This window comes from Dendropsophus ebraccatus, chromosome 1 (assembly GCF_027789765.1).
Source record: "Dendropsophus ebraccatus isolate aDenEbr1 chromosome 1, aDenEbr1.pat, whole genome shotgun sequence".
Taxonomy (NCBI): domain Eukaryota; kingdom Metazoa; phylum Chordata; class Amphibia; order Anura; family Hylidae; genus Dendropsophus; species Dendropsophus ebraccatus.
In genome coordinates, this window is record NC_091454.1 from 60,065,700 (window position 1) to 60,092,368 (window position 26,669).

The following is a 26,669-nucleotide window of genomic DNA, read 5'->3' on the forward strand; positions in this document are numbered from 1 at the left end:
CCTGAAAAAAACAGCCTAAGCACAGGAATTCCAGCCAGTACAAAGAGTCACAGCTCAATGTGTCCATCAATCACATGACTGCCTTTTCTCTGTGAGCACTCTGATGGCCTGGACAGGACTTAAAGTGACACTGTCACCCTCTATGTGCATTCTGACATCTCTACACAGGTATAAAGGGTAAATTTAGCGGTTTTCATACCTTATTTTATATCATACGTCATGGTGCTTGTTCAAGTAAAAAGTCATCTTTTATCAACGGCAGATTATGTTAAGTGGGCGGGGCCTCGCGGCATTAGCACCACTTAGCACCACCCACAATGGCATGTTGGCCCCGCCCCCTCACCAGCCATTGGAACTGGCTGGCCTAAAGGTCTAGACCATTAGTGGGTCGACCTAGAGGGGGTGGGGCCTAGACCTTTAGGCCAGCCAGTTCCAATGGCTGGTGAGGGGGCGGGGTCAATGGTGGTGTTGTGGGCGGGGCTAAGTGGCGCTAATGCCGCGAGGCCCCGCCCACTTAACACAATCTGCAGTTCATAAATGAAGGAAAAAGTTACGTAAAGTCTATGAACACCATCTCGCAGCGCGGGTGCACTTAGGAAATGCTAACCATACCGCTCATCCCAGGTAGGTCTGGGGCCTGTGTCACCCATTGGTACGGTTCGGCCAACGCTAGTGGGCATCAGATGGTGTGAAGACTATAGGAAAAGGTCAAAACACAGGCACAGGTTGTTTCTTCTTCTTCTGCAAATATTCTTCTATGCACTCCAACATCCCAGCAGAGCACATTACTACTTGGGTTGAGACTCTCAAAGCACTCTCCTCTCTACTACCTCAGTAAAACCTTACCAACTTCACTACCTCCTACTCAGCACTTATCTCACAGATCTGGTGTTCGTGTATTTATTGGAACTGTATTAAGTGTATTTCAAGATTCGTTGTATTACCTGCTGCACATTTACAAGAAGTAAATGCAATGCCCCCGGCCCCTAGGGGCCACTCCGCAGTGTAGATGGTGCTAACAGGCCGGAACCGGGGCAGCTGTAGGGCATAGGGTTGTCAAGGTGAAGGCACGAGGGTACAGCTGGAAACCGGGCTCCTGACCATGCGGGGATACTGGGCATGTGATTTTTCGTTGTCCTTAGTCAGGGCACCAATTATCACACCAATGCCAAGGTTCAGAAACAACGGTAGTTGTATATTTATTGTAACGGTGGTAACTAGTAGCAACAGTCTCTCCGGATGCAACCGGGTATAAGGCAGACTTGAATAAAGCAGAGTAATGGGTGATGCTGCAATAGGCTGTGAGAGTAGCGTGCTGAATGATGGGAGTAGTAGTGAAACTGAAGTTGAGATGCTGGGTGGAATAAGACTTGAATGAAATACTTGCTGTTGATAAATGGAGAAGATGATGAGAGGAATGACTGAAGAATCGACACCCAGATGAGAATCTTGAGACAGGAACACAGCCAGTGGACTGGAGCAGCAGAGCACACGCAGGCCTCTCTCTTGACAGGGGAAGGAGAACAGACACAGAACTTGTCCCCTGAAGGTGGAGAACAAGACTGAGGCAAAACAGGAAGTCACATGGTAACCCCAGCCAAAGCTCGATGACCATTGGAGTTACCATGGAAGCAGGGGCAGTCACGTGACATCCAGCCATTGCATCATCACACCATTAGGCATATACAGAGAAATATACATGAGAAGTACCATACTTGAACACTGGGAGTCGACATAATACCTTTAGTCACTGATACCTGAATATACATACAAGAAATGAATGGAATCGCAGCCCTGAACACTGAGAAGGGTGACACAATACACACAGTTTGTAGTGAACCATAGCTTTCCAAAACAGAACTGGTTATATTAAAAGTGTGAGGATAAGAGGGTCTGTTCTGGGACACTGCATAAACCCAGTCAACGTTATCACCCGAGTCTGTGATTATTCGCTACCACTTACACAGCACTTGCACTGCAACCTTGGGACATTTCCCCTTTCTGCGGGTGGCAGGTCCTACCACTATTCGGGAGGGTTATTACACTGCCCCATGCCACCTGGGACAACACTATCCCAAGGGACCCTGCAGCAACCGACAGGACACTGACCACAGGGGAAAAGGGTACAACCGGCCTTACACTCTAAAAGCATGCAACGTTTTGGTGATTATGCATGTGACGATACCAAATATGTTTATTTATTTTGCCCTATTGTAAAACTGATACATTATCCATGTTCCTCAAGTTGGTACAAATACAATGATATATAACTTGTGTAACTTTTATTTTATTAAATGGCTTAAAACCTTTTAAAAAAAATAAATGATCCTTAAAATTGCTCTAGTCCCATCCTTATAGCGCTTTTATCCTTTGGTCTATGGGGCTGTGTGAGGTGTCATTTTTTGCGCCATGATGTGTACTTTCTATCGATACATTAATTGCGCATATGCGACTTTTGGATTAGTTTTATTACAATTTTTTGGGATTTGATTAGACCACAATTGTGCACTTCAGAATTTTTTTGCGCTTACAGTGTTTACCGTGCGAGATTAGGAATGTTATAATTTATTAGTTTTGGTGATTATGCATGCGACGATACCAAATATATTTATTTATTTATTTATTTATTTATCTTTATTTCTAAAATTGGAAAAGGGGGTGATTCAGACATTTATTAAGGGAGAGGAATTTTTATTATTAAAAAAAAAATTTTTTTTTTTTACACATTAACTAGAAGTTCCCCTGAGGGACTTCTAATATCACTACTCTGATAGATATACTGCATAGATCAATTAGCTAGGCGATCTATTGCTCTGACCTGCTGCAGCCAGGAAGAATAGATCACCAAGTCAGGATCAGCGCCATTACACCTTCCCCGCCGCTAGACCGCCAGGTATGCATTACAGCAGTTAGGGGGCAGGGTTACTGGCCCCAGAGCACTGATTCAGACTGTTTCATTAGTTTTTATTACAACGAGAGGTGTGCTGTCTGTGTAGCGGATTGGTGCTCAGGGAGAAGGAGCTCCGCCCCAAGTGCTCCAAACCGCCCGATTAGCATCAGGAGTGGTGCTGTTTCTGGAAGAAAGTGGCCATAGTTTTCTTAACCCCTTAACGACATTGGGCGTACATTTACGCCCCTGTTGCCTGGGCTTTAACGCAACAGGGCGTATCGGGGAAGATGGCCTGCTATAAATCACAGCAGGCCATCTTAGCTTCTCGGCACGGGGGGTGGTTAACACCCCCCGTGCTGACGATCGCCGGTATTGGCTGATCAATTCAGATCAGCCAATAGCGGCGATCGGCACCTTTCCGGGTGGCACGGCGATCAAACTCCCCAAAAGTAATAAATACCTGCTCCGGACCCCTCAGCTAGGTAGCTGAGGGGTCCAGAGCAGGTATTTGTACATTACTCACCTGTCCCGGGGTCCCGATCGGTGTCTTCCGGGTTCACAGCGTCCTCGTCTTCTCGTTGGGTCTTCGGCTTCTTCCGTGGGGTCCCCTTCGGCTTTTTCCGGCTCCAGCGTCGTCTTTTTTTGGATTTTGCGCTCTGCTGCCCTCTAGTGGCTGATATGTGTAATACACTTATCAGCAGCTATAGGGATGTTCAGCATGTAATAAAAGTTTAGGGTTTTTTCCAAATTTTTTTTTCTATTTTCCGCGCTGAGTGTTGATCAACACCTTTTTGTGGTAGGTTTTTTTTTTTATACTTACTGTAAAAAAACACGTAAAAAACACTACATTACACCACACTACACTACATTGAATAAAGTTTGACACTACACCACTACATACCCCATATACCAATCTCCATATAAAAGTGGCCCCCTGGCGTATTTTCGGTATCAGACGCATACGCCATTATTGCCTCGGACACCGAAACAGCCAGTGAGGATGAATGGGGGGATCCTTCTTTCCTCTATTCATCCTCATCGTCCTCATCATCCAGTGACGTGTCTGGGGGTAGCGTAGCGTACGCTGCCTCCCAGACACGTCTTTTCCGCCAGTACCGTCCCAATAAGAGATGACAGTATGGCGTGAAATTCTACAAACTCTGTGAGAGTACCTCAGGGTACACTTACAGATTTCGGGTACGTGCACACTGCAGAATGGCAAAGGATAACCCTTCGTGCATTCCACAGCTGGCACCCACCGGCGGACTGATGCAGGCGTGTGTCTCCACCCGTGTCATAGACTCCATTCTATGCACGGGCGGATTCCATCGTCCATCCAAAGAATAAATACGTTGGACGGAGAGCGGAATCCGCCTGTACATAGAGTGGAGTCTATGACATGTGTGGAGACGTGCGTGCCCGCATCAGTCCGCCGGCCGGTGCCAGCTGCGGAATGCATGAAGGGTTATCTGTCGCGATTCCGCAGTGTGCACGTACCCTTAGAGTGTATGAAGGAAGGGACACCCGAATCCAGCCCCCAGATGCCCCCCCCCCATCCTCCGAATTAGTGGGAAGATCGTTCGGGAACTGATCTTCCCACTGCTGAATAAAGGTTACCACCCGTACGGGGATAACTTTTATACCAGCACCCCTTCTTCTGGTCCGTCGCTGCCGGAGCTACTGTAGCTTGCGGCACGATCCAAAAATATCAGAAGCAGTAATAAAGCCCTAATATTTAGCAGCCATGGAGAGGACCCAGCGCTTCTGGATATGAAGGACCCCGTATCGCACCAGGGCAACATTTTCCAGGTGACGTTTCCCACACTGGAGAAAGGGAGACCCCCAGAAGAAGTGCAGAGTGTGGCGTAACAGGGGGATCAGGAGGGACACCATTTACCAGTGTGACACCTGTCCTGATCCCCCCAGCCTCTGCATACTGAATCTCTTCAACATAGTAACATAGTAACATAGTAAATAAGGTTGAAAGAAGACAAGAGTCCATCAGGTTCAACCTAGGAGAATCCTACTGTGTTGATCCAGGAAGGCGAAAACCCCCTATGGGGCAGAAGACAATCGCCCCACCACAGGGAGAAACTCCCCCCCCCCCCCCCCCCCCCGACTGCAATGGCAACCAGAACAATCCCCGGATCAACGTATCACCAGAAATCTAATGCCCATAACTTGTAATATTATATTGTTCAAGAAAAGCATCCAGGCCTCCCTTGAACTTATTTAATGAATCGGCCATGACAACATCATGTGGCAGAGAGTTCCACAGTCTTACCGCTCGTACACTAAAGAACCCGCGTTGATGCTGATGATGAAATCTTCTTTCCTCTAGACGTAGAGGATGCCCCCTTGTCATTGTTACCGACCTAGGAGTAAAAAGACCACTACAAAGATCTCTGTACTGTACATTCATATATTTGTACGTTGTGATCAGATCGCCCCTAAGACGTCTTTTTTCTAGCGTAAATAACCCCAAGCTTGATAACCTGTCTTGGTACTGTAACCCACCCATTCCCTTAATGACCTTTGTTGCCCTCCTCTGCACCCGCTCCAGTTCACCTATGTCCTTCTTATATACCGGTGCCCAAAACTGTACACAGTATTCCATATGTGGTCTGACTAGTGATTTATAAAGAGGCAAAACTATGTTCTCATCTTTAGCATCTATACCTCTTTTGATGCAGCCCATCATATCTAGTATTATCTCGTGACGAGATGGTAATGCACTATCCAAGGCATACCACACGTCATCGGAGTTCTACATTTTGTAAATTCTGTCCCTTATTCCTATTCCAGGGGTCACGTTGATCCAGGGATTATTCTGATTGCCATTATGGAGTCAGGAAGGAATTTTTTCCCTGTGATGAAGCTATTACGAGGGTTTTTTGCCTTCCTCTGGATCAACACAGGTTGAATTTGATGGACACCTGTCATTTTCATCCTTATAAACTAATAATTGGCATAATACCCCAAAATAAATTAGAATTGTCCCTTTTCCCCAGCTAAATAGGTATGGCCGCCATTCCCATTAGAGGATGCCATGTTGCAATTACAAAGCCTCTGTGGGGCCAGGACAGTAGAAACCCCCCACAAGTGACCCCATTCTGGAAACTACACCCCATAAGAAATCTAACAAGGAGGGCAGCCGGGATATGGCCCCCTGGTGACGGGCACATTTGTGCCATGAAAATGAAAAAAATTGTATTTTTTATTTTCACACCACATGTTCTACATAAGTGCCCGTCACCAGTGGGGTCCATATGCTCACTGCACCCCTTGTTAGATTCCTTATGGGGTTTAGTTTCCATAATGGGGTCACTTGTGGGGGGTTTCTACTGTCCTGGCAGCACAGGAGCTTTGTAATTGCGACATGGCCTCCATCCCCCATTCCAGACTCTAAATTGCGCTCTGTCCCTTTGGTGGCTTGCCCTGTGCCCATATGGCACATTATGTCCACATGTGGGGTATTTTCGTACTCAGGGGAAATTACCCTACACGTTTTGCATTTATTTTCTTTTTTAACCCCTTGTGGAAATGGGAAAAATCAAGACCAACATTTAGTGTAATTTTTTTTAAAATTTTTACTATAAATCATTGATCTTGTTGTGATTTTTTCATTTTTACAAGGGGCTAAAAGATAAAAAAAAAAACGTGTAGAGCAATTTCCCCTAAGTACGCAAATACCCCACATGTGGGCTTAAGGCAACATGCGGGTGCAGGGTAAGCCTCCAAAGGGAAGGAGCGCCATTTGGCTTTTGGAGGCTGGATTTGGCTGGAATGGATTTCGAGGGGCCATGTTGCATTCAAAAGGCCCCTGTGTTGCCAAGAAAGTTGAAACCCCCCACAAGTGACCCCATTATGGAAACTACACCCCTCAAGGAATGTAAGAAGGGGTGTAGTGAGCATATGGACCCCACTGGTGATGGGCACAAATGTGGAACAATGTGGTGTGAAAATGAAATATTACATTTTTTACATTATAATGTTGGTCTAGCCTTGAATTTATCATTTTTACAAGGGGTTAAAAGAGAAAAAAAAAATGTTTAGAGCAATTTCCCCCGAGTCCGTAAATACCCCACATGTGGACATAAAGCGCCATGTGGGCGCAGGGCAAGCCTCCGAAGGGAAGGAGCACCATTTGGATTTTTGAGGTTGGATTTGGCTAGAATGGATGATGAACGCCATGTCGCATTTACAGAGCCCTCATGCTGCCAAAACACTGTAAACCCCCCACAAGTGACCCCATTCTGGAAACTGCACCCCTCAAGGAATCTAACAAGGGGTGCAGTGAGGATATGGACCCCTTGATGACGGGCACATTTATGCCATGAAAGTGAAAAAAGGAAAATTTTCACTTTCAAGTCACATTATTCCACATTTGTGCCCGTCACCAGTGGGGTCCATATGCTCACTGCAACCCTTGTTAGATTCCTTAAGGGGTGTAGTTTCCAAAATGGGGTCACTTGTGGGGGGGTGTCCAGTGTTTTGGCAGCACGAGGGCTTTGTAAATGCGACATGGCCCTTGAAATCCTTTCCAGTGAAATCCAGCTTCCAAAAGCCAATTGGTGCTCCTTCCCTTTGGAGGCTCGTCCTGCGCCCGCTTGGCACTTTATGTCCACATGTGGGGTATTTCTGTACTCGGGAGAAACTGCGCTACACGTATTGTGTTTTTTTTCCCTTTTATCCCTTTGTGAAAATGAAAAATTGAAGGCTAGAACAATGTTTTAGTGTAAAAAATAAATTTTTCTTTTTTCACGCCATATTGTTCGGAAAATCTGTGAAGCACCTGTGGGGTCCAGATGCTCACCGCACCCCTAGTTACATTCCTTGAGGGGTGCAGTTTTCTAAATGGTGTCCCTTTAGGGGTGTTTTTTAGGTTTTGGCACCCCAGAGCCTCTGCCAACCTGAAGTGGTACAGTCAAAAATGTATAACAGAGACGTTGAAATTCACTAGGCGCTCCTTTGTATTTGAGGCTTGTGGTTGTGTCAAATAGCGCAATAGGGCCTCATATGGGGTATTTCTATAAACTGCAGAAACGGGGCAATAATTATTGGGGTGCATTTCTCTGGTAATAGGTTTATAATTATGAAAAATATTGGATTACAATAAAATCTCTGCACAGATAATTACAATTTTCAAATTTCTTACACACTTAGCTTTTATTTCTGTGACTCCCCTAAAGGGTTAAAACACTTTGTGGATGTGCTTTTGCAGAGTGTGGGGGGTGCAGTTTCTGAAATGGGGTGCTTTGTGGGGCTTTCTAACATACAGGACCCTCAAATACACTTTCAACCTGAACAGGTCCCTAAAAATATCTGATTTTGAAATTTTACTGAAAATTTGGAAATTTGCTGCTTATGTTTTAAGCTTCCTATTGTCTAAATAAAAAAATGAAATATAGTTTAATAAATGCTGCCAACATAAAGTAGACATGTTGCTAATGCTATTTAATATATAATTTATGTGGCATAACCATTTTCTGTATAAGCAAAAAAGGTTCAAATTTTTCACGTTATTTTGTTTTTTTTCATAAAGATTTGTTATAAGTATCGACTCCAATTTACCAGAAATGTAAAGTACAATATGTCACGAGAAAACAATCTCAGAATTAGCCAGATAGGTAAAAGCATCCCGAAGTTATTAATGAATAAAGTGACACTGGTCAAATTCATAAAATTTGTCTCTGTCCTTAAGGCCATTTCAGGCTCTGTCCTTAAGGGGTTAAGCCTGGATAACCCTTTTAAGACTCAGGATGCAGTAAACATACAAACTGACAAGTACTGAACATAAAACATGAATATCTGTTGTTGTTGAAGTGGTTTCATGAGTCTTCTTGTATTCTCTCCCTGCCTGCTCACAGTTACCTTTGTAAGTTGTCTCTTCCTGACATGCCTAACAGGTAAGCAGCCAGTGACGTCAGTCCAGATGACTTCATTTGCAATTTATAGTAACATTTAGTATTGTCTCTTTAAATCCGGGACTGCACTGTGTGACGTGTTTTTATTGGGCTGGACTGGGTGTATGCAGCTCTGTATTCTCCATCTTGTGGATTGCTGTTACAAGCAAAGTACAGCTCCAGAGTCTCCTTCCCTATTCATACACAGGAACAGTTCAAACACTAAGGGAAAGATTAAAGCGAAATCACAACCTTCGTGGACTACGTTTTAGGACTGTAAGTAGATAAAGACTGACGGTTAAAGGGGGTTTCTAGTTGCATGTAAATAAAGGTAAATTATTGGTAATAAGTTATAACATTTTTATATACTTTGCATTTCAATGTTTTCCAAATCTTTGATTTCCTTTAGTGAAAGAGAATATTAAAGGGATATTCCCACCTAAACTAATATAGTCATACTTGTAGGACTCGTCAAGTTAAGTGTTTTTGCTTCTAACCTGCTGAAAGTTTCCTTTTAATGCGGTTAAACAAAACACAACAATCACTGAGCTCATGGAGATCAGCAAAAAATAATTACAACTCTATATAACTTTCTGAAACCAGTTGATTTGAAAGAAAAATATTTTCACTGGATAACCCCTTTAAGGGAGAAAAAAGCTTTGTAAGTATACTGTTTTATATTTGACTACTGTCTCCCGGCTTACATCTGGAAATTTTTATTTTTAGAAAACAAAAGGCAATTTTTCAGAAATTGCTTTATGTAAAAACAAAAAAACCTTTAGAGGACAGAATAAAAAAGGGCGAGTAGGGACTCTTCCAAGCTTTATAGCATTGATAGGGAACCTTAACTTATCAATAAAAATTAAAAAAATATGTCCTATTAGCCCATAGGTGTAGAAATCCTCTATTATTGTGCTGCTGGTACTGCTTACAGGACTGGAACTTACACAAGTTTTTTTTTTCTTTTATCAAAGAATGATTCATTTATTTATTTACATAGGACTGGAAAATCCCAGTGACTCATTCATTCCAAGTGCATTACTCCTGCGTAGCAACCTTAAATGAAGAAAGTGCTGTATCACTAAGCTGTGTGCCCTTTTGTACAAGTTTATTAGTGTCTATCTGAACAGTATAATAAAGTATTATAAATGTTTAAACACTGATTATCTTAGTAACTGCAGCTGTGCGATCTCCACCTGTCACTAAACAACTGACCTATAGAACTGGATTTTAGTTGCGTCATTACTTGAATGCAAAGCTTATGAAATATTCTCCCATTAATACAAGATACAGTGGGCCCAGGGGTATACACACTCACTTATTGGGCAGCACATACATCCATATGTATAGATATGGAGTTATGCATATATGCTGCAACCCCTAAAGAGCTGCAACAGTTTTCATTTTTGCATTTTTATTTTTTTTCTTCTAAGATCCATAGATCTTCTATTTTTCCCTCAAGTTTTCTTATAATGGTAGTCTGTGGATCAGTACAATTACAGCAATACCACATTTATATAGTTTTTGTTGTTTTACTACTTTTAAAATATGTTTTTTAACCTTTCCCTGGTCCAGTAATCAGATTCATGGTAAAATAGAAAAAAAAAAAAATCCATTCACCTTGTCCCGAGCTTCTACTCCATTCTTTTCCACTACATCTTTTTTCTATATCACCACAGTGAAGACAAGCCCGTATACCCACGTTACCACTGGAGCTGTATACCACTGTGGCCAATGACTGGCTGTAGCGTTGGCATGGGTATTTAGGCATGTCATCATTGCAGCCCTGTAAAAAACAAACATCAGTAGGTGGTTTGGTGGAAATAGTTTATTATATGGCACCTAGGAATTACCAGTGATGCCAGGTTTCAGGTGATTTTTTTTAATATAAATTGTTTTTAGGATTGTTTTTTCCCCCCCTACTCTCACAGATAACCAATGTCAACAGAAGACCAAGAGGCACAAGAGGAGGAACTGTTAGCACTAGCTAGTATTTACTCTGAAGATGAATATATGAGGACAGATGCAGCTCCTGGAGGGGAAATTTATTTGTGTCTGGACTTACCTTCAGCTTTTGTAGTATCTATAAAAAGTGAGTAAGAAGCAATAGTTTAAAACAAAACTGATATATTATACATATGAGTGAAGTAGTGTTTATAGTATAAGCATCTGATTAAACTTAAAATTTAACAGATTCACAAAACCTGTTTATGACTTGCTAGTATAAAGACCATATTACATGGCTTGATAATCTAGGGGAAGCGAGCGCCGACTTGTCAGCTCAGTGCTCACTTCCTCCTTGTTCCCCGCTCACTGTCTGTGCTATTACACGCACAGACAGTGAGTAGGTATTACACAGCTTGAGGTATTGTGAGGCAAGGGCTGCACAGGCATTGTTGGCGATGTCTGTGTAGCCCTTGCTTATATAGAAAATAATAAACATTATACTTACCTGTTCAGGCTTTCTCTGTGTTCTGTTGCCTTTTCCTTGCTCATCACAGCCACTGCTGAAGCTTCTTTAAAGTGACAGTTCATTCACTAACCGAGACCGGACAGCGCCACAGCCAGTGATTGGCCAAGCGGCCTGTCACTTCAGAGATGGCTTCAGAGCCTTCAGCGACAGCTGCAGTGAGCATGGAATGCAGGGAAAAGGCAGCAGGACACTGGGGGAGCCTGGACAGGTAAGTATAATCTTTATTATCTTCTTTACACTTTTATCAGTGGCGACACATACTTATTATACAGAGCGATGCACGGTTGTCGATTTTTAAACTTGCTGAAAGACAATTACCAGCCAATGATTGACTCTGAGGCTGATCATTTGCTTTATTACAAGGAATGATATTTGTTAAAATTTGCCTGATTTAGCAGATAATCGCTCTGTGTAATAAGACCCTTAAACTTAGACCTAAGACTTGCATTAAGAATCAGATGTACAGATTTTCCAGGATATAACAATTGCTATTCTATCCACTGTTAATCGGCCAGGTGCCAGTACCCAGGTTCCCTACCAATTGGCTGTTCAAAGACTGTAATACAGTGGGAATGGAGCTGGAATCAGTTGGCTTTCTTCCCTGTATAGGCAAGACTGGTGTACTGCAGCTTCAGTTCCTACTGAAGTGAATAGGAACTGGCAGTACACCAGAGCCGCGCATGCTGAACAGCTGATCAGGCAGGGGATGGTCTATCAATTGTCCTGGACAACTCCTTTAATATTGTGTTGTGGTATAAATAGTGCTGAAAATGTTTTTGTTTTTATTTTTTTCTTAAGGCAACAGTGCAACCAACTCCTATGCACACAACTTCGAGAACACTGTTTCCTTTCTGCCACCAATCGTCTTGACCTTTGAACTTCCTCCAGGTTACCCATCCACTACACCTCCAAACTTTACACTAAGCTGCAAGTGGCTTTCACCAGCACAGGTAATTGTTCATTTACTATACTGACAAGACTCCTTAGGGCCAGTTCACATGGAGTAAAACTGGCGGAATTGCACCAGCCTCCGTGTCATACAGGCAGTCTATGGGAGGGCTCGCGCCTTCTCTCTCCGCGCGCAAGAATTGACATGTCATTTCTTCTGAGTGGAGAGGCGTGGGGAGTGGAGGTGTGCAAGCCCTTCCATAGACTGCCTGTATGACACAAAGGCTGGTTGGATTTCGCAGCAGAGCTCTCTGACACAGAATCCTGCCAGCCTCTGTGTCATACATGCCAGTCATACAGGCCAGTTTTAATTTGTTTGACACGTGTGTTCAATCATTGATCGCTGGCTCTTTTACATAGGGACATATCTGCGATAGGTCATTTGGTGGTATGCTTCTACCTACTGTGATGATTAGTGGGTTCTTAACACCCATACCTGACTGACAAAAATGTTTTGTCTCTAGTTTTTTAAATTGACAGGGACACTTTAGGCCACGTGGACATTAAGTGGGCCATTTATTAAGACCGGTGTACTCGTATGCCGGTCTTAAATTAGGCCCTGTCCTCTTTTCTCTGGTCGAATTCACTAAGAGGCCCACGCCTCTAAATGATTCCAGCTAGCTGTGCGTATGACCATGCGCCTGGCGTACCGAGTCTACACCTGCCTCCAGCAGGTGTAGATTTGAATCATGATTTATGCCTGCGAGGCGTACATCATGATAAAGGAGGCGTTTAAGGAGGCTGCAGGACTACTGGTACCTGGCTCTTCCCAGTACCCACTGACCAAGCTCTGATGTATTAAATAGAGCTTCACCAGGTGGATTCCTGAGCCTCATCAGATTTTGGAGTGGAGCATATAGACCAGGAATTGCCCCTAACTTACCGACTCCAAAGACGCGGAACTGTTTCCAGCCACACAGTGGCCTTCTTTACAATGAGAACAGTGAATCTGTGGAACAGTCTACCACAGGATCTGGTCACATCAAAAACAGTAGAGGGCTTCAAAACCGGCCTAGACAAGTTCTGAGACCAAAATAACATAATTGCATATGTATAGAACCTATCACCCCTCCCCCTTCCCTGTATCCATCCCCTCCTTGGTTGAACTTGATGGACATGTGTCCTTTTACAACTGTACCATTTAACTATGTAATGCCACACCCTATAATTAGCCATTCCAGTTTAACCTCTGTTGGAATACATTAATATGTATATAATTCAGTATACTTCTATTATTGCTGTTTTCTCTTGATCTGATTATTGTATTTTTATTGTTTTCAGCTGACTCTGTTATGTCAGCGTCTAGATGACCTATGTGAGGAGAACAAAGGATCCGTTGTTTTGTTTCGATGGATTCAGTTTCTAAATGAGGAGACACTTGATTACTTGAATATAAAATCTCCATATGAGATTGAAGTGTCTAGCAATGGTGTACAGGACTGGATGCAATCCCCTGAGAAGACCCTTACTGATGGGGTCTTATTGGAAAGGGGAGCACTGGACAGACGGGCTATACAGGATGTGCAGTCAGTGCCTGCCCTGATCCAATATATATTGGACTTCAATGAAGTTCAAGAGAAGAAGGCTTTTGATCGCAAACTTTTCTTGTGCAATATCTGTTTTATGGAGAAGATGGGCAGTGAGTGCACACACTTTAAGGCTTGCCAGCATGTGTACTGTAACTACTGTCTCAAAGACTACTTTGAAGTTCAGATTAAGGATGGACAAGTCCATGCCCTGAACTGCCCTGAACCAGAATGCACATCTATTGCAACACCTGCTCAGGTAAGTGAAAGCTTGTTGGAGTTTTTTTGGGAAACTTTGAAATTTGGTACAGTATATCTAGAAGAATTCAGTTCACAATCTTAGGCTTCGTTCACACTACGTATATTTCAGTCAGTATTGTGGTCCTCATATTGCAACCAAAACCAGGAGTGGATTAAAAACACAGAAAGGATCTGTTCACACAATGTTGAAATTGAGTGGATGGCTGCCATTTAATGGCAAATATTTGCTGTTTTTTTAAATCAACGGCTGTTATATTGAAATAATGGCCGTTATTTACTCTTATAAATGGGGCCATCCACTCAATTTCAACATTGTGTGAACAGATCCTTTCTGTGTTTTTAATCCACTCCTGGTTTTGGTTGCAATATGAGGACCACAATACTGACTGAAATATACGTAGTGTGAACCCAGCCTCATACTGTACATAAAAACATTGTCCATGGCAGAATGGCAGAACAATCACATACAGGAGCCCACTTACCCTAATAATTGCAAGCAAGTAACTATTCCAGCTTTACTCCAGAGGAGTAAAGAAGAAAAAATTACTAATCTTTATTTATTTCCATAGGCAAATAGTATACATATTCCAGACACTTATAAAACTTAAAGGGCTATATAGGATATGTGTGTGTGTGTGTGATTTTTTTAGTATATATATATATATATATATATATAAAAATATATATATTCTAAAAAAATCACACACACACGCATTTACCTTTGTAAGGCAGGTGCCTGACAACACCAGAATTCTATGACTGCAAGAGCATTCTTGGGTAAACTGGCACTATGCATTCTCTACATTGTCCGCCTTTGGCTTTGATGGGAACTTTTTTTTTTTACCAAATAATGTGTCACATATACTTGTATTCTCTATTTCAGATACTAAGCGATAATTCGGCCAATCGATTGTTTAATGATTTTCAAGCAACAATTTGGTTTTCATAACGATCAGCGTTTAGACGAATAAATTGTTAGAAAAATTGTTATTGCAATTGTTTTTAAGATCTTTTAAGCCCATCTTCCACATAGGGTGAATCTGTTAAAGACTGTTTACACATAGCGTTCTGGGAATTTTTAGGGAACGACGAATGACGAACAACAATTTGAGAACATGTTGAAAGATCAAAATGAACGATTTCTCATTTGTCGCTTAATCGATTGCTGTGTTTACATGGAACGATTATCGCTCAAATGCGATCGTTATCACGAAAATTCGAACAGTAATCGCTCCGTGTAAACGCAGCATAATGTTTGTTAGTTTTACAAATACATATTCTGCTAGTGATAAAGCTTATTGTTGACCTAGATTTCATATAAGAGTATAAGATAGCAGCTGTGTTTACTTGTAGGTAAAGGATCTGGTAGATGAGCAACTTTTCCGCCGCTATGATCGTCTCCTCCTGCAGTCGAGCCTGGATTTAATGGCTGATGTTGTCTACTGTCCCCGTCGAAGTTGTCAGACACCAGTTGTGCAGGAAAATTATCTAGACAAACCAATGGGCATTTGCTCAGCCTGCAAATATGCTTTTTGTCTCTATTGCAAAATGGCCTTCCATGGGTTTTCCCCTTGCCACGTATCTTCAGGTATGTTCAGTAACTCTTTACCAAGGAGTGCAAAGTTAAATAGTACTTTTTGCAGTAGAGTTTTTTCACTTTGACTCTATAATAATAGTGCAACAAATAAATTACTACTTGGCTACATTTATAGCCAAATTGCATTTTATCTGTAATGAAACACTGAAGAAATCCTGCATGTACCATAGTGATCCTATGGTAAGGAGATCTGACAGGCCTTAATGGGGATTTCCAGGCAGAATGGACTGATTGTTGGACTGATTGTTTCCCCCCCCCCCTTCCTGCCCGATGGAAGATCAGACCGTCTTGTCTAAAAAAAAACCTTTTACTTATTTAGGAGAGTTCAACTTTGATTATTAGCAGTACAGATCTTTGGACCTCTCAGTCATGACTGTAGACGGCGTAAGAGCAAGCATCTGGTCCAAATATCATCCTTGTCATCAGAGGATGCCAATACGAACCACTAAACCAAAGATGGGGAGCTATTTAGCATTTGCTAAAGCCAAAGCTTTGACTGTCTAAGCATAATGGAAATTGTAGTTTTGGTTCCTTATCCCTGCACTAAACCTGTCAGATATAAGAAATGAGTGATTTATCCACTGTATTCTTTGTCAAGTGAAAGTTGACAACATATTGCAAAAAGGACTATTGGGCCGTACTGCAGTACTGGCCGGATGATTATCATTTCTGATTAATTGGAATGCGCCCGCATCCGAATTCCCTGTTGCACACAATGGAGCATGCGGCCGGAGCTGACGGGTTCTCTGCGGCCACAGAAAAGTGACATGTCAGTTTTTTGCAGCCCTACTAGCGATCCCGAACAGAGTCTATACTATGTGTATACACTCCGCCCGGGATTCCATTTATTGCAATACAACGTTCGCGAGTTATACACAACATACGTTGTGTGAACTTGGCCTGAGAAAACAAATAAAAACAACAGCAGGCTTTTCACTAATCCTTGGATCATTTCGCATGGCTCTGGTACTGCTTATGCTATACAGTGTATTCGCCAACTTGGAAAAACATTCATGCTACTTCATTCCCCAACATACATTAAGTACACCAGCTTTTTTCAGCATTTGCAAAAGTTAATCTGCCATATTGTTTTTATTCTTGATCTTTTCCAGAAAAATTTGTTGAATTGGCTAAAGAGTATATTATGGCTAGTAGGGAAAGGAAGAAAGAAATGGTAAAGATATATGGATCATTTGACAAGGCTGTTGAAGATATGAATAAGAAGTGGATACGAGACAACTCCAAGCCTTGTCCTAACTGTAAAAGTCCCATTCAGGTAAAACATCAAAAAGAGAACCTGTTATCTTATTGGTAAGCTCTTAAAAAAAATCCCTCTCCCCTAATAAAAGTTTGAATCATCCCCTTTTCCCATTTTATAAATAAAAAAAAAACTAAACATATTTGGTATGGCTGCATACGTAGTCACCCAAACAATTAAATTTTCACATTTCTGACCTCAAACGGTACACGCCGCAAGCACAAAAAAAATCCAAAATGCTAAATTGCACATTTTTGATCGTATCAAATCCAGAAAATCCAGAAAAATTGTGATAAAAAGCAATTAAAAAAGTCACATATATGCAAGTAAGGTCCCGATAGAAAGTACACATCATGGCACAAAAAATTACACCTCACACAGCCCCATAGATCAAAGCTTATCAAGATGGTAATAGAGCAGTTTTAGGGAACATTTAGTTTTTTTAAAAAAAAGGTTTTAATATTTTAAAAGCCATCAGATAGAATAAAAGTCATGCAAGTTGCATATCGTTGTAATCGTACCAACTTGAGGAACATAGATAACATATCACCTGTAGGTGAAAAAATGCAAGTGCAAGGAGAAAAAAACAAAAATGCAAAAACTAAAATTGGCCCAGGAGGGCAGGGGTTAAGAGAGCTGAGAACATGAGGTGTAGCCCTGTGTAGTCTAAGGTGTGGTATGGGACGCAAAAACACTCTTTGCAGTGCTAGGTACTCTTAGAGAGGACAAGTCAGGGATCATCCCAGCACACGCCATGAACAAATCTAAAGGTGCAGGACAGTATCCTGAAGAAAGAGGAACTGATCCGGATAGAGCAAAGTTGCTACAAGCCTACATCTTGCAGTGCGAGTGTAATCAGAAAATTCTGACCACTCTGCTCATCCCATGTAACGAGTTCTGGGGCTTGTGCCACCCTCTAGGATGGGTCAGCCGACACTTGTGAGCAATAGGTGGTGCAAAGACCAAGTAAAAACACGGGGACAAGTATTCTGTCTGCTCTCAAGTATTCTACTTTTTCTACTTCTAAAGTTCTGGCGGAGCACAGTACTTCTTTGGGTTGGGACTCTCTTGACATCCTCTTTTCTACTTCTCTAAACTTACTCTACTTCTCAGCACGCAACCAAGCACGGCTATTGTACCTCTAAAGCTCTCAGCACATGTCTTGTCAGTCAAGTCCAAAGGGTGTTATCAGGGCAAAAGTCTATTGTGTATCACTGTATCAAGTATTCCTGCAGAAAATAAGAGTTTATTTATTGTAACGGGACTCTGTGATTCTTATCTAAGCACCTACACAGCCATTGCACTTTCCTTGGGTCATCTCCCCTTTCTGTGGGTGGCGGTACCAATAGTCCAGGTGGGTCACAACTCCACTCCGGACCACTGTGATAAGCGCCCAAGGGACCCGAAAAACGGCCCGGCAGGTTACCGACCACAGGGAAAAGTGTATAGCCAGACTCACTAAAAGCAGGTGTGCCTCCATACTGGTGTCATGACAGCATAACACATGGCTGAGCTATATCTCAACCACCCACTACACTAGTGGAGTCACACAGCACTATCTAGCAAGTGACCAGTCGCGCCTCACAGTAATGTACCACATAGAGAACTGCTGCTATAATTTTGAAGAATGCGGTGAGATCTAAGAAGCCAGGATTGGCAATAATAGAGGGGTTTGGCAAATGTGAAGTGTTAAGGGAATTTAAATATATGTGCTAGGCCCCAGGATTATGTTACTCTCAGCAAATCCCTTTCTTGAGCAAATTTGCTCATTGTGTCTGCGGTTAGTCAGTATTATGCCCCAGCTTGGAAGAATGGGTGTAACAGGGATGGTTGTCTCCCTTGCACCTTCCATTTCCAGCATAAGCTATCTTTGTTAGTTATTTGGGGATTCACTTCACATTTTTTGCTGTATGGTCAGTAATTTTTGTGCCATGGCTTTTCCTATTAAAGATATGTCAGGAGATCACTTCCATTCTATGGTCCGGGTGATTCCGCATTCTGCCGGAATCAGCTGGCCCATAGAATGGTGTGTATGGAGCCGGCGGAAAGGTGCGTGGCCGTGCGCGCGTACAGGCGACGAAATTCAGCAGAATTTATCCCCGAGAATTCCTCAGTGTGAACCAACCCTTTGGCTTAAAAAATCTGACAGATAATCTGATGGTGTAATAGGGCCCTTAGGGTCGTTTTACACACACACTGATATCTGACTAATTTATCTGACTATAAACAGAGAACAGGTCATAAAGAAAAGACTGAGATGTCTCCTCTTTTCAAATCCATTCCTGGCTTTGACTTCAAACAATTTGGCTTCTACAATACCTGGTATGGGGCTGACAGATTAATTTTAAAGGGTTCATTCAGGATTCAAAAAACATGATTGCTTCCCCCCAAAAAAACAAACAAACAAACAAAAAAACAGCGCCACTCTCTGCAGCTTGGTTCTATTAAATGAATGGAGCCAACTTATAATAACACACATAACCTAATGGCAGGTATGTCGCTGTTCTTGGACGAAAGTAACTGTGTTTTCTTGAATACTGATTCTTTCTGCCTATGATATAAAGAAACTGTAGGTAATAAGCTTTTTATCATTGAAAGGTAGCACCTGGTTGTGTTCTCATGTTGGGATTGTAAATGTATGTATGGGATAAGCTGGTAGATATCTATTTCATACTGGATCTATCCATCTATTTATCGACACAAATAGAAAAAGCACAACAGCACACTGCTATTGCTAAGATATATGCATAGTATAGATATTTTTGATTATGCAATATTGCTATAGAAAAAAATAAGGTTTTTAGCAAACCATTGGATCAAATAGTTTGTACCATCCCACCACGATAAGGTGACCTCAGAAACTGTGACCTTAGACCCTTCACTAAAGACACCACCTGCTCCTCTCTCCGCTCTGTGCCTGAGACTTCAGGTTCATTTACACAGAAAGATTATCTGACAGATTATTTGCCAAAGATTTGAAGCCAAAGCCAGGAATGGATTTGAAAAGAGGAGAAATCTCAGGCTTTCCTTTATGACCTGATCTCTGTTTATAGTCTGCTCCTGGCTTTGGCTTAAAGGAGAAGTCCGGCCAAAAGTATTTTTTGATATGTTATTACTTATGGAAAGTTAGACAAATTTCTAATATACACTAATTATGGGAAATATAATCTGCCAGATAATCTTTCTGTGTAAATAGACCCTTATGCTGGGTTTACACGGAACAATTATTCGAACGATAATCGTACGTGTAAACGCAGCGAACGATCGAACGAAGAGTGAGAAATTGTTTATTTTGATCTTTTAACTTGTTCTTAAATCGTTGTTCGTCGTTCGCTAAAAATTCGCCGAACGTTCCGTGTAAACAGTCGTTCACTGATTTTACCTATGTGCGAGATAGGCTTAAGTGATCGCAAAACGATCGGAAAACGAATTTTCTGTACGATATATCGTTCCATCTAAACGCTGATCGTTATAGAAGAAAAATCGTTACTTAGAAATCGTTAATCGTACGATTGGGCAAATTATCGCTCCGTGTAAACCCAGCATTAGACAGACCCATTGACTTATCTTGTAAATCTGTGTAAGTCTCAGTATATAGAGCCCCATAAAAAACTTCTCCTGCTTCTCCTGTCCTTCAGGACATACAGCAGCTGATAAGTATTGAAAGACACGATTTTTTAATAGAAGTAAACTACAATTCTCTGGCACTTTCTGGCACTAGTTGATTTGAAAGAATTTCTTTTTTTTTTGTAAACTATCCCTTTAAATAGATACAGAGACACAGCAGTCCAGGTGCTGTGTAAAACTCTAAGGCAGTCTTGGCTATATTAATGCTATCTTCTGAAACATGTATGACATATGACATATCAGAAGATCAATCAAGAATGGATTGTTTCCTTAGATATATTTTTCCTTTTACAGAAAATCGATGGCTGTAACAAGATGACCTGCACTGCATGTAAAAAGTTCTTCTGTTGGGTCTGTTTGAAGATATTATGTCCAGAAAACCCATATAAACATTTTGACACCCCTGTACCATGTATGTGGTATGTATCGAACATGGTGTAAGAAGTTTGGATTTACGTTCTTCAGAGTTGTCAATAGAAAGGATCAGTTGCCTCCATTGTTTTTTTTGCAAATTCCTCTGTACTCGACTATATATGTATATATATATACTGTCTATCTCCTATCTATCTTACTATCTATCAAAAATTTTGCAATGGCGAGGCCTATATTTTTTTTTTTTAGTGTAGGCAGACTTAGTACTGTAGTACTGTACATTGCTCCATTTAAAATTTTCCAGACTTTGTTCTTCTATAACTATGCTCTTGTCTGTATAAGGAAATGTTTCAAAAAAATTGCATTCAGAGACATTGTTCCCATAAAATATTTTTCAGAGATTAGCAGCGTATGATTGTGATCAAAGTGATCTGCGGGGCTATTCATAAGTATGGGGAATAGTTTTCTTGTAGCAACATAAAGACAATGTAATAAAATAAATACCTAGGGTGGAAATGCCATACATGTGCTGCCGAGAAATCCAGGTCCAGTCTCCTGGAGGCAGATTTTCTGGTTGGAAAAACAGACTAAACACAGGAATTCTGGCCAGTACAGAGAATCACAGCTCAATGTGTCCATCAATCACATGACTGCCTTCTCTCTGTGAGCGCTCAGATAGCCTGGGGTACACAGGACTTCCTGTTTTCTGACTGCTTCTTGTTTCTTGAGAAAAAAAAGTCAGAAAACAGGAAGTGCTGTGTTTTCCGTGATAATTAAAAAAAGAAAAGAAAAAAAAGAATGTGAATTGCAAACTTGCTTTATATCACATCTACTGTTGATTTAGATTTTAAAAGTAATAACGACAGTGACATTTTAAGGGATAAGGTTTGTGAAAATAAAAAAAAATCACCTGCAGGCAAGGAGTGTGGGAACATAATAAAGAATTTATACCTACTTATTTAGTGCCCCGCAGCACTGCCTAACAGATGTCTGACAGCCATCGGCCTCCAGCAGCTTCTGTTGCTGACCCGACTGATAGATTGACCACTCAGCCAATCAGTGACTGGAGCAGAACACAGCTACAGTCACTGACCAGCTAAGTGGGCAATCCATCAGTAAGGCTAAGACATTGCAGTTGCTGGGGCTGTGACGTACCAGGAAGCTGGGAGAGAATGACATCCGGCAACTGTCAGAGGGAAGTGAGAGCGGCGCTATAGGGGACACAGGGGATGGGTAAGTACTGATTCTTTATTATGTCCCCTCGGCCTCCTGCCTGCAGGGGATTTTATTTTTGCGAGACTTCATGTTTAATACCCAGTTCATTATTCTTTTAGCTTATCACCACTTTTCTGTACAGTTTTAGTTTGTTTTATTTATGTCACTGTGCATTTGATTGTAAAGGTCTCCATGCACCTTATATTTTTGTCAGCCATCGTTATGTGTTTTATGGGGTTCTCCCAACTGACCACGACAGAAGATGTCGGTGGAGATAGGGCTTGTGCGTGATGAAAAATCATTGCCTGACCCCCTTGCTCTGGGAGAGATATGCTGCAACCAGAGAGTTCCCTCCCCACAGAGAACACAGGATCACTTGGCCGGACAGGAAAGACAGTTCGGCTGTCATTTGTAGGCTGCATTTTCCATTTTTTTGGTCACTATTTCTATCAAAACCAGGGAAAACTCTCTCTTTATGCTACTTGTTCACTTTCTAGTTTAGATGTTGCCATATATTGTGTAGGCCATTCTGCCCTTTAACAATGTATTACTTCACTTGTAACTTGATCATCAAGTTTATGATGTTTTGTGTTTCTTCATTTCCAGATAGTTACCTTTTCATGAAGATGGAGAAGATCGATGACATTATTTAACTACAAGTCAACTGGAACTGATAACAATTATGAATAACAAAAACACTGATTCTGACTATTCAATCCCCTAAATGCTGTTGTCAGTAATGATTGTGGTATCTAGAAGAAGGAGATTCTATTGTATAGGCTCATATCATCCAAATGTTTTACAGTGTCCTGTACAAATCATAATTACAATTGATGAAATAGGTCAATAGTTGCATGGAGCTTCTTTTTTGCAGGACCAATTGTACTCTTTAATGACACTCTTCATTTTACCTCAAAATATACTGCAAAACAACTAAAACATGGCATGTCATCTTTATCTATCAGTACAATGACAGTGCTTAGTATTACTGATTTCTGACCACTATATGAAATTTTTCATCTACAGAGCTGTGTGAGCCGCCTGTTCCATACTCCTTGAGTACACATCAATCCCACATTTTTGGCATATGTCTCCAAGGGGTTCAAATGGGTTCACACAACTTTTTTATTTTAAAAATACAGCTGCATTTTAATAATTACAGTGCATGGCTATGTTAACATAGCGTATTAGGCCGGCCGTTCCGTGACCCGGACGTTCTGGCCGGATGATCTTTTTAGTCGGCAGTGTTCTAATGCAGGCGCATCTGTGCGCGCACGCATCAGAACTCCCCACAGCACACTATGGAGCGAGCGTCCGGATCAGCTTGCTCCATTGTGTGCACTGACATGGTTTTCTGCAGCCGCTATTCAATGAATAGCGGCCGCAGAAAATTGACATGTCAGTTGTTTACAGCGCAGCGAGAGATCCCGGCCGGAGGGTGTACTATGTGTATACGCGCCGGCTAGGATCCCATAGGCAACAAAGGCACGTAAATTTTCGTAATAATCACGGCCATTGTATAAGGGCCATGGTTTTACAAAAATATACATTGTGTGAACATAGCCTAAATACTATGGGTGAACCGGCCTTATTATACCATTAAATCAGACAGCACTAGACAATACAGGGATTGTCAAGAATATATGGTTTACAAGAATATATAATATTTAAATGGCTGCAATAAAACTAAATTGTACTGAAATATATTTACAAAAAAACAGAAGTGTGTAACATGCAGCATATCCAGGGCAGCCTCCAGGTTTTCGTGGGCCCTTGGGTGACAGAGCCTCAGCGGGCCCTTCATCCATCCACTATGCACCCATCATCCACACACTATGCACTATCACTTAAGACACCACTAACACAAACACACATTACTGACACAGACACTGACTGACACAGACACTGACTAACACTGGCTGACTGATACTGACTGACTGACACTCCCTGACTAACACTCACTCACTCACATTCACTGACTGACAGACACTGACTGACGCTGACTGAAAAACACTGACTGACTGACTGACACACACAAACACTAACACAAAGCACTTACAGCTCTTACAGCACTTACAGTCTTACTCCCATTTCCTCTCTGTTGGGGAGCTCTTCACACTGTGAGGTTGAGGACCCTCAGGCCATATGATCAGGTCCTTCTAACTTTTCTCATTCTCTGCATGTCCTGTTCTGTCTCCTGTGTCTTCAGCTGTCCAGCCAGCTCACACTGCACTACAGAGAGCAGGCTGAACATTAGAACACCGGGCCCCTGTCCCTCGTTGGGCCACTAGAGGTGCTGTGGGCCCAGCACTTGCCCAGATAAGCCCAGTGCTGACGCGGCCCATGAGCAAGTCTACGTAATAGAAGTGCTCATCTGTCTGTCTGTTGTCTGTCTTATATAATTGTTTAAATGCCTCAACCATTTGGCCACAGATTTGGCACATAGGTAGATTGGGTGTCCAAGAAGGCTTTTGTAAAGGTCCAGACACTGCTAAATATATACAACACTTGCTAAGGCTGGTTATTCTCTGGCAGTTTTTCCAAAATGCAGCATGCTGAGGGTTTGGCATTTTTTTCTACAAACTGTGGCATTTCTCTTCCGTCTAATTCAATAGAATTTTGTCTGTTTATCTCAAAAAAGTCAAACATAAATATGCAAAAGAGGAGCCCGTGGAGCCTCATCAAATAGTCTGAAAACACAGGACTAGCCAGATATCCCTCCGGGACGGACCCAGCCAAGGGGTGGTTCCTGTAAGGAAACCACCAAAACCACCATATTAAGTGGCCCCATAAGTCAATGTAATGACAAGTAAAAAAACAAGGCCAAGTAGCCATCCACATACAGATGTTTCGAGGTGTTGCCCCTCATCAGTGTACAGCAGGATTCTGGCTAGGTGGGAGCAATGCCTAGTAGAGCCATAAGAGAAACAGACCGCTGTTCTCAGGGAGCCCAGCCAAACGACAACACCGCCGGCTGCTAGTGAAAGCGCTCAATGCAGTGAAGTCCTAGGTGCATTGCCCCCTGAGAAACATGAATATACAAAAGAGGAGCCAGTGGAGCCTCATCAAAGAGTCTCGAAACACAGGACTAGCCAGATATTCCTCCGGGAAGGACCCAGCCAAGGGGTTTTGGTTTTTCCCTTGTCATTACATTGACTTATGGGGCCACTTAATTTGGTGGTTTTGGTGGTTTCCTTACAGGAACCACCCCTTGGCTGGGTCCTTCCCAGAGGGATATCTGGCTAGTCCTGTGTTTTGAGACTCTTTGATGAGGCTCCACAGGCTTCTGATGAGACCAAAATAAACTTATTTGGTTCACATAGTGTCATGTGTGCTGGCAAACAGGTGAGAAGTACAAGGACAAGTGTGTCTTGTCTACAGTCAAGCATAGTGGTGGCAGTGTCATGGCTTGGATGAGTGCTGTCGGCTCGGGGAAACTACAGTTCATTGATAGAACCCTAAAGGCCAACATATGATCTTCTCCCTTCGAAAACTGGGCCACATGGCAACATAACAACCCAAAACACACCTCCAAGGGGACCACTGCCTTGCTAAAGAATTTAAAGTTAAAGGTCCTGGAATGGCCAGGTATGTGTCTACACTACAGTTAAGCAACGCTGCTGAAAATTCAGGTTTGCACAAACCTGAATGATAGGCATTTGAATTCTGCTGCCTGGAGAAGGTGGATGCAGCCCGATGACTGCCTGGAAAACATGGATACACCAGCTCTTGTGGCAGCACAATAGGACCTACAGAATATTAAGTAGGTGGGTTTAAAGGGGTTAAAGCTATAATATGATTGATTATTAGAACAGAGATAATTCTTTGAGGAGTTATCCAGGGTTAATAAAGCACAGCTACTTTCTTGCAAAAACAGCACTATCCCTGTCCTCAGGTTGTGTCTAGTATTACAATTCAGCTTCTTGTAGTTAAAGGGGTAGTGCGGCGCTAAAAAAATATTCACAGAATAAAACACATTACAAAGTTATACAACTTTGTAATGTATGTTATGTCTGTGAATCGCCCCCCTTCCCCGTGTCCCACCACCCCCGCCCGTGTACCCGGAAGTGTGTGGTGCATTATACATTACATTATCCGTGTCGAGGGCCGTCCGCCATTTTGTGCCTAACGTCATCTTCGGACGGACAGCCGAATACCTGCCGCCGTCGCTGAATCCCTGCGGCCGCCGTTTGGCACAAAATGGCGGACGGCCCTCGACACGGATCATGTAATGTATAATGCACCACACACTTCCGGGTACACTTCCGGGGGGTGGTGGGACACGGGGAAGGGGGCGATTCACAGAAATAACATACATTACAATTGCAAAGTTGTATAACTTTGTAATGTGTTTTATTCTGTGAATAATTTTTTAGCGCCGCACTACCCCTTTAAAATGGTTTTATGAGACTATTTGTATGACAGGTAATTCCCTCCCTCCCTGCTTACTGTTTACTTTGTATGTTGTCTCTTCCTGAGATGCCTGACTAACAAGTTAAGCAGCTAGTGACGTCAGTCCGGATGACTGTATTGGCTATTTATAGTAACATGAAGTACTGTCACTTTAAATCCGGGACAGCACTTTATCACGTGTTT

The 26,669-nt window shown here is 42.1% G+C and overlaps 1 protein-coding gene across 1 annotated transcript; it reads left to right on the forward strand.

Moving 5' to 3' along the window:
* Nucleotides 1-8,927: 8,927 nt before the first annotated feature.
* On the forward strand, nt 8,928-22,920 carry LOC138793250 (E3 ubiquitin-protein ligase RNF14-like). The gene is made up of 8 exons (XM_069971706.1): nt 8,928-9,072; nt 10,728-10,888; nt 12,068-12,219; nt 13,499-14,002; nt 15,358-15,592; nt 16,714-16,877; nt 20,781-20,905; nt 22,680-22,920. Coding segments are annotated over exons 2-8 (1,335 nt in total). The 5' UTR covers nt 8,928-9,072; nt 10,728-10,734; the 3' UTR covers nt 22,681-22,920.
* Nucleotides 22,921-26,669: the final 3,749 nt, after the last annotated feature.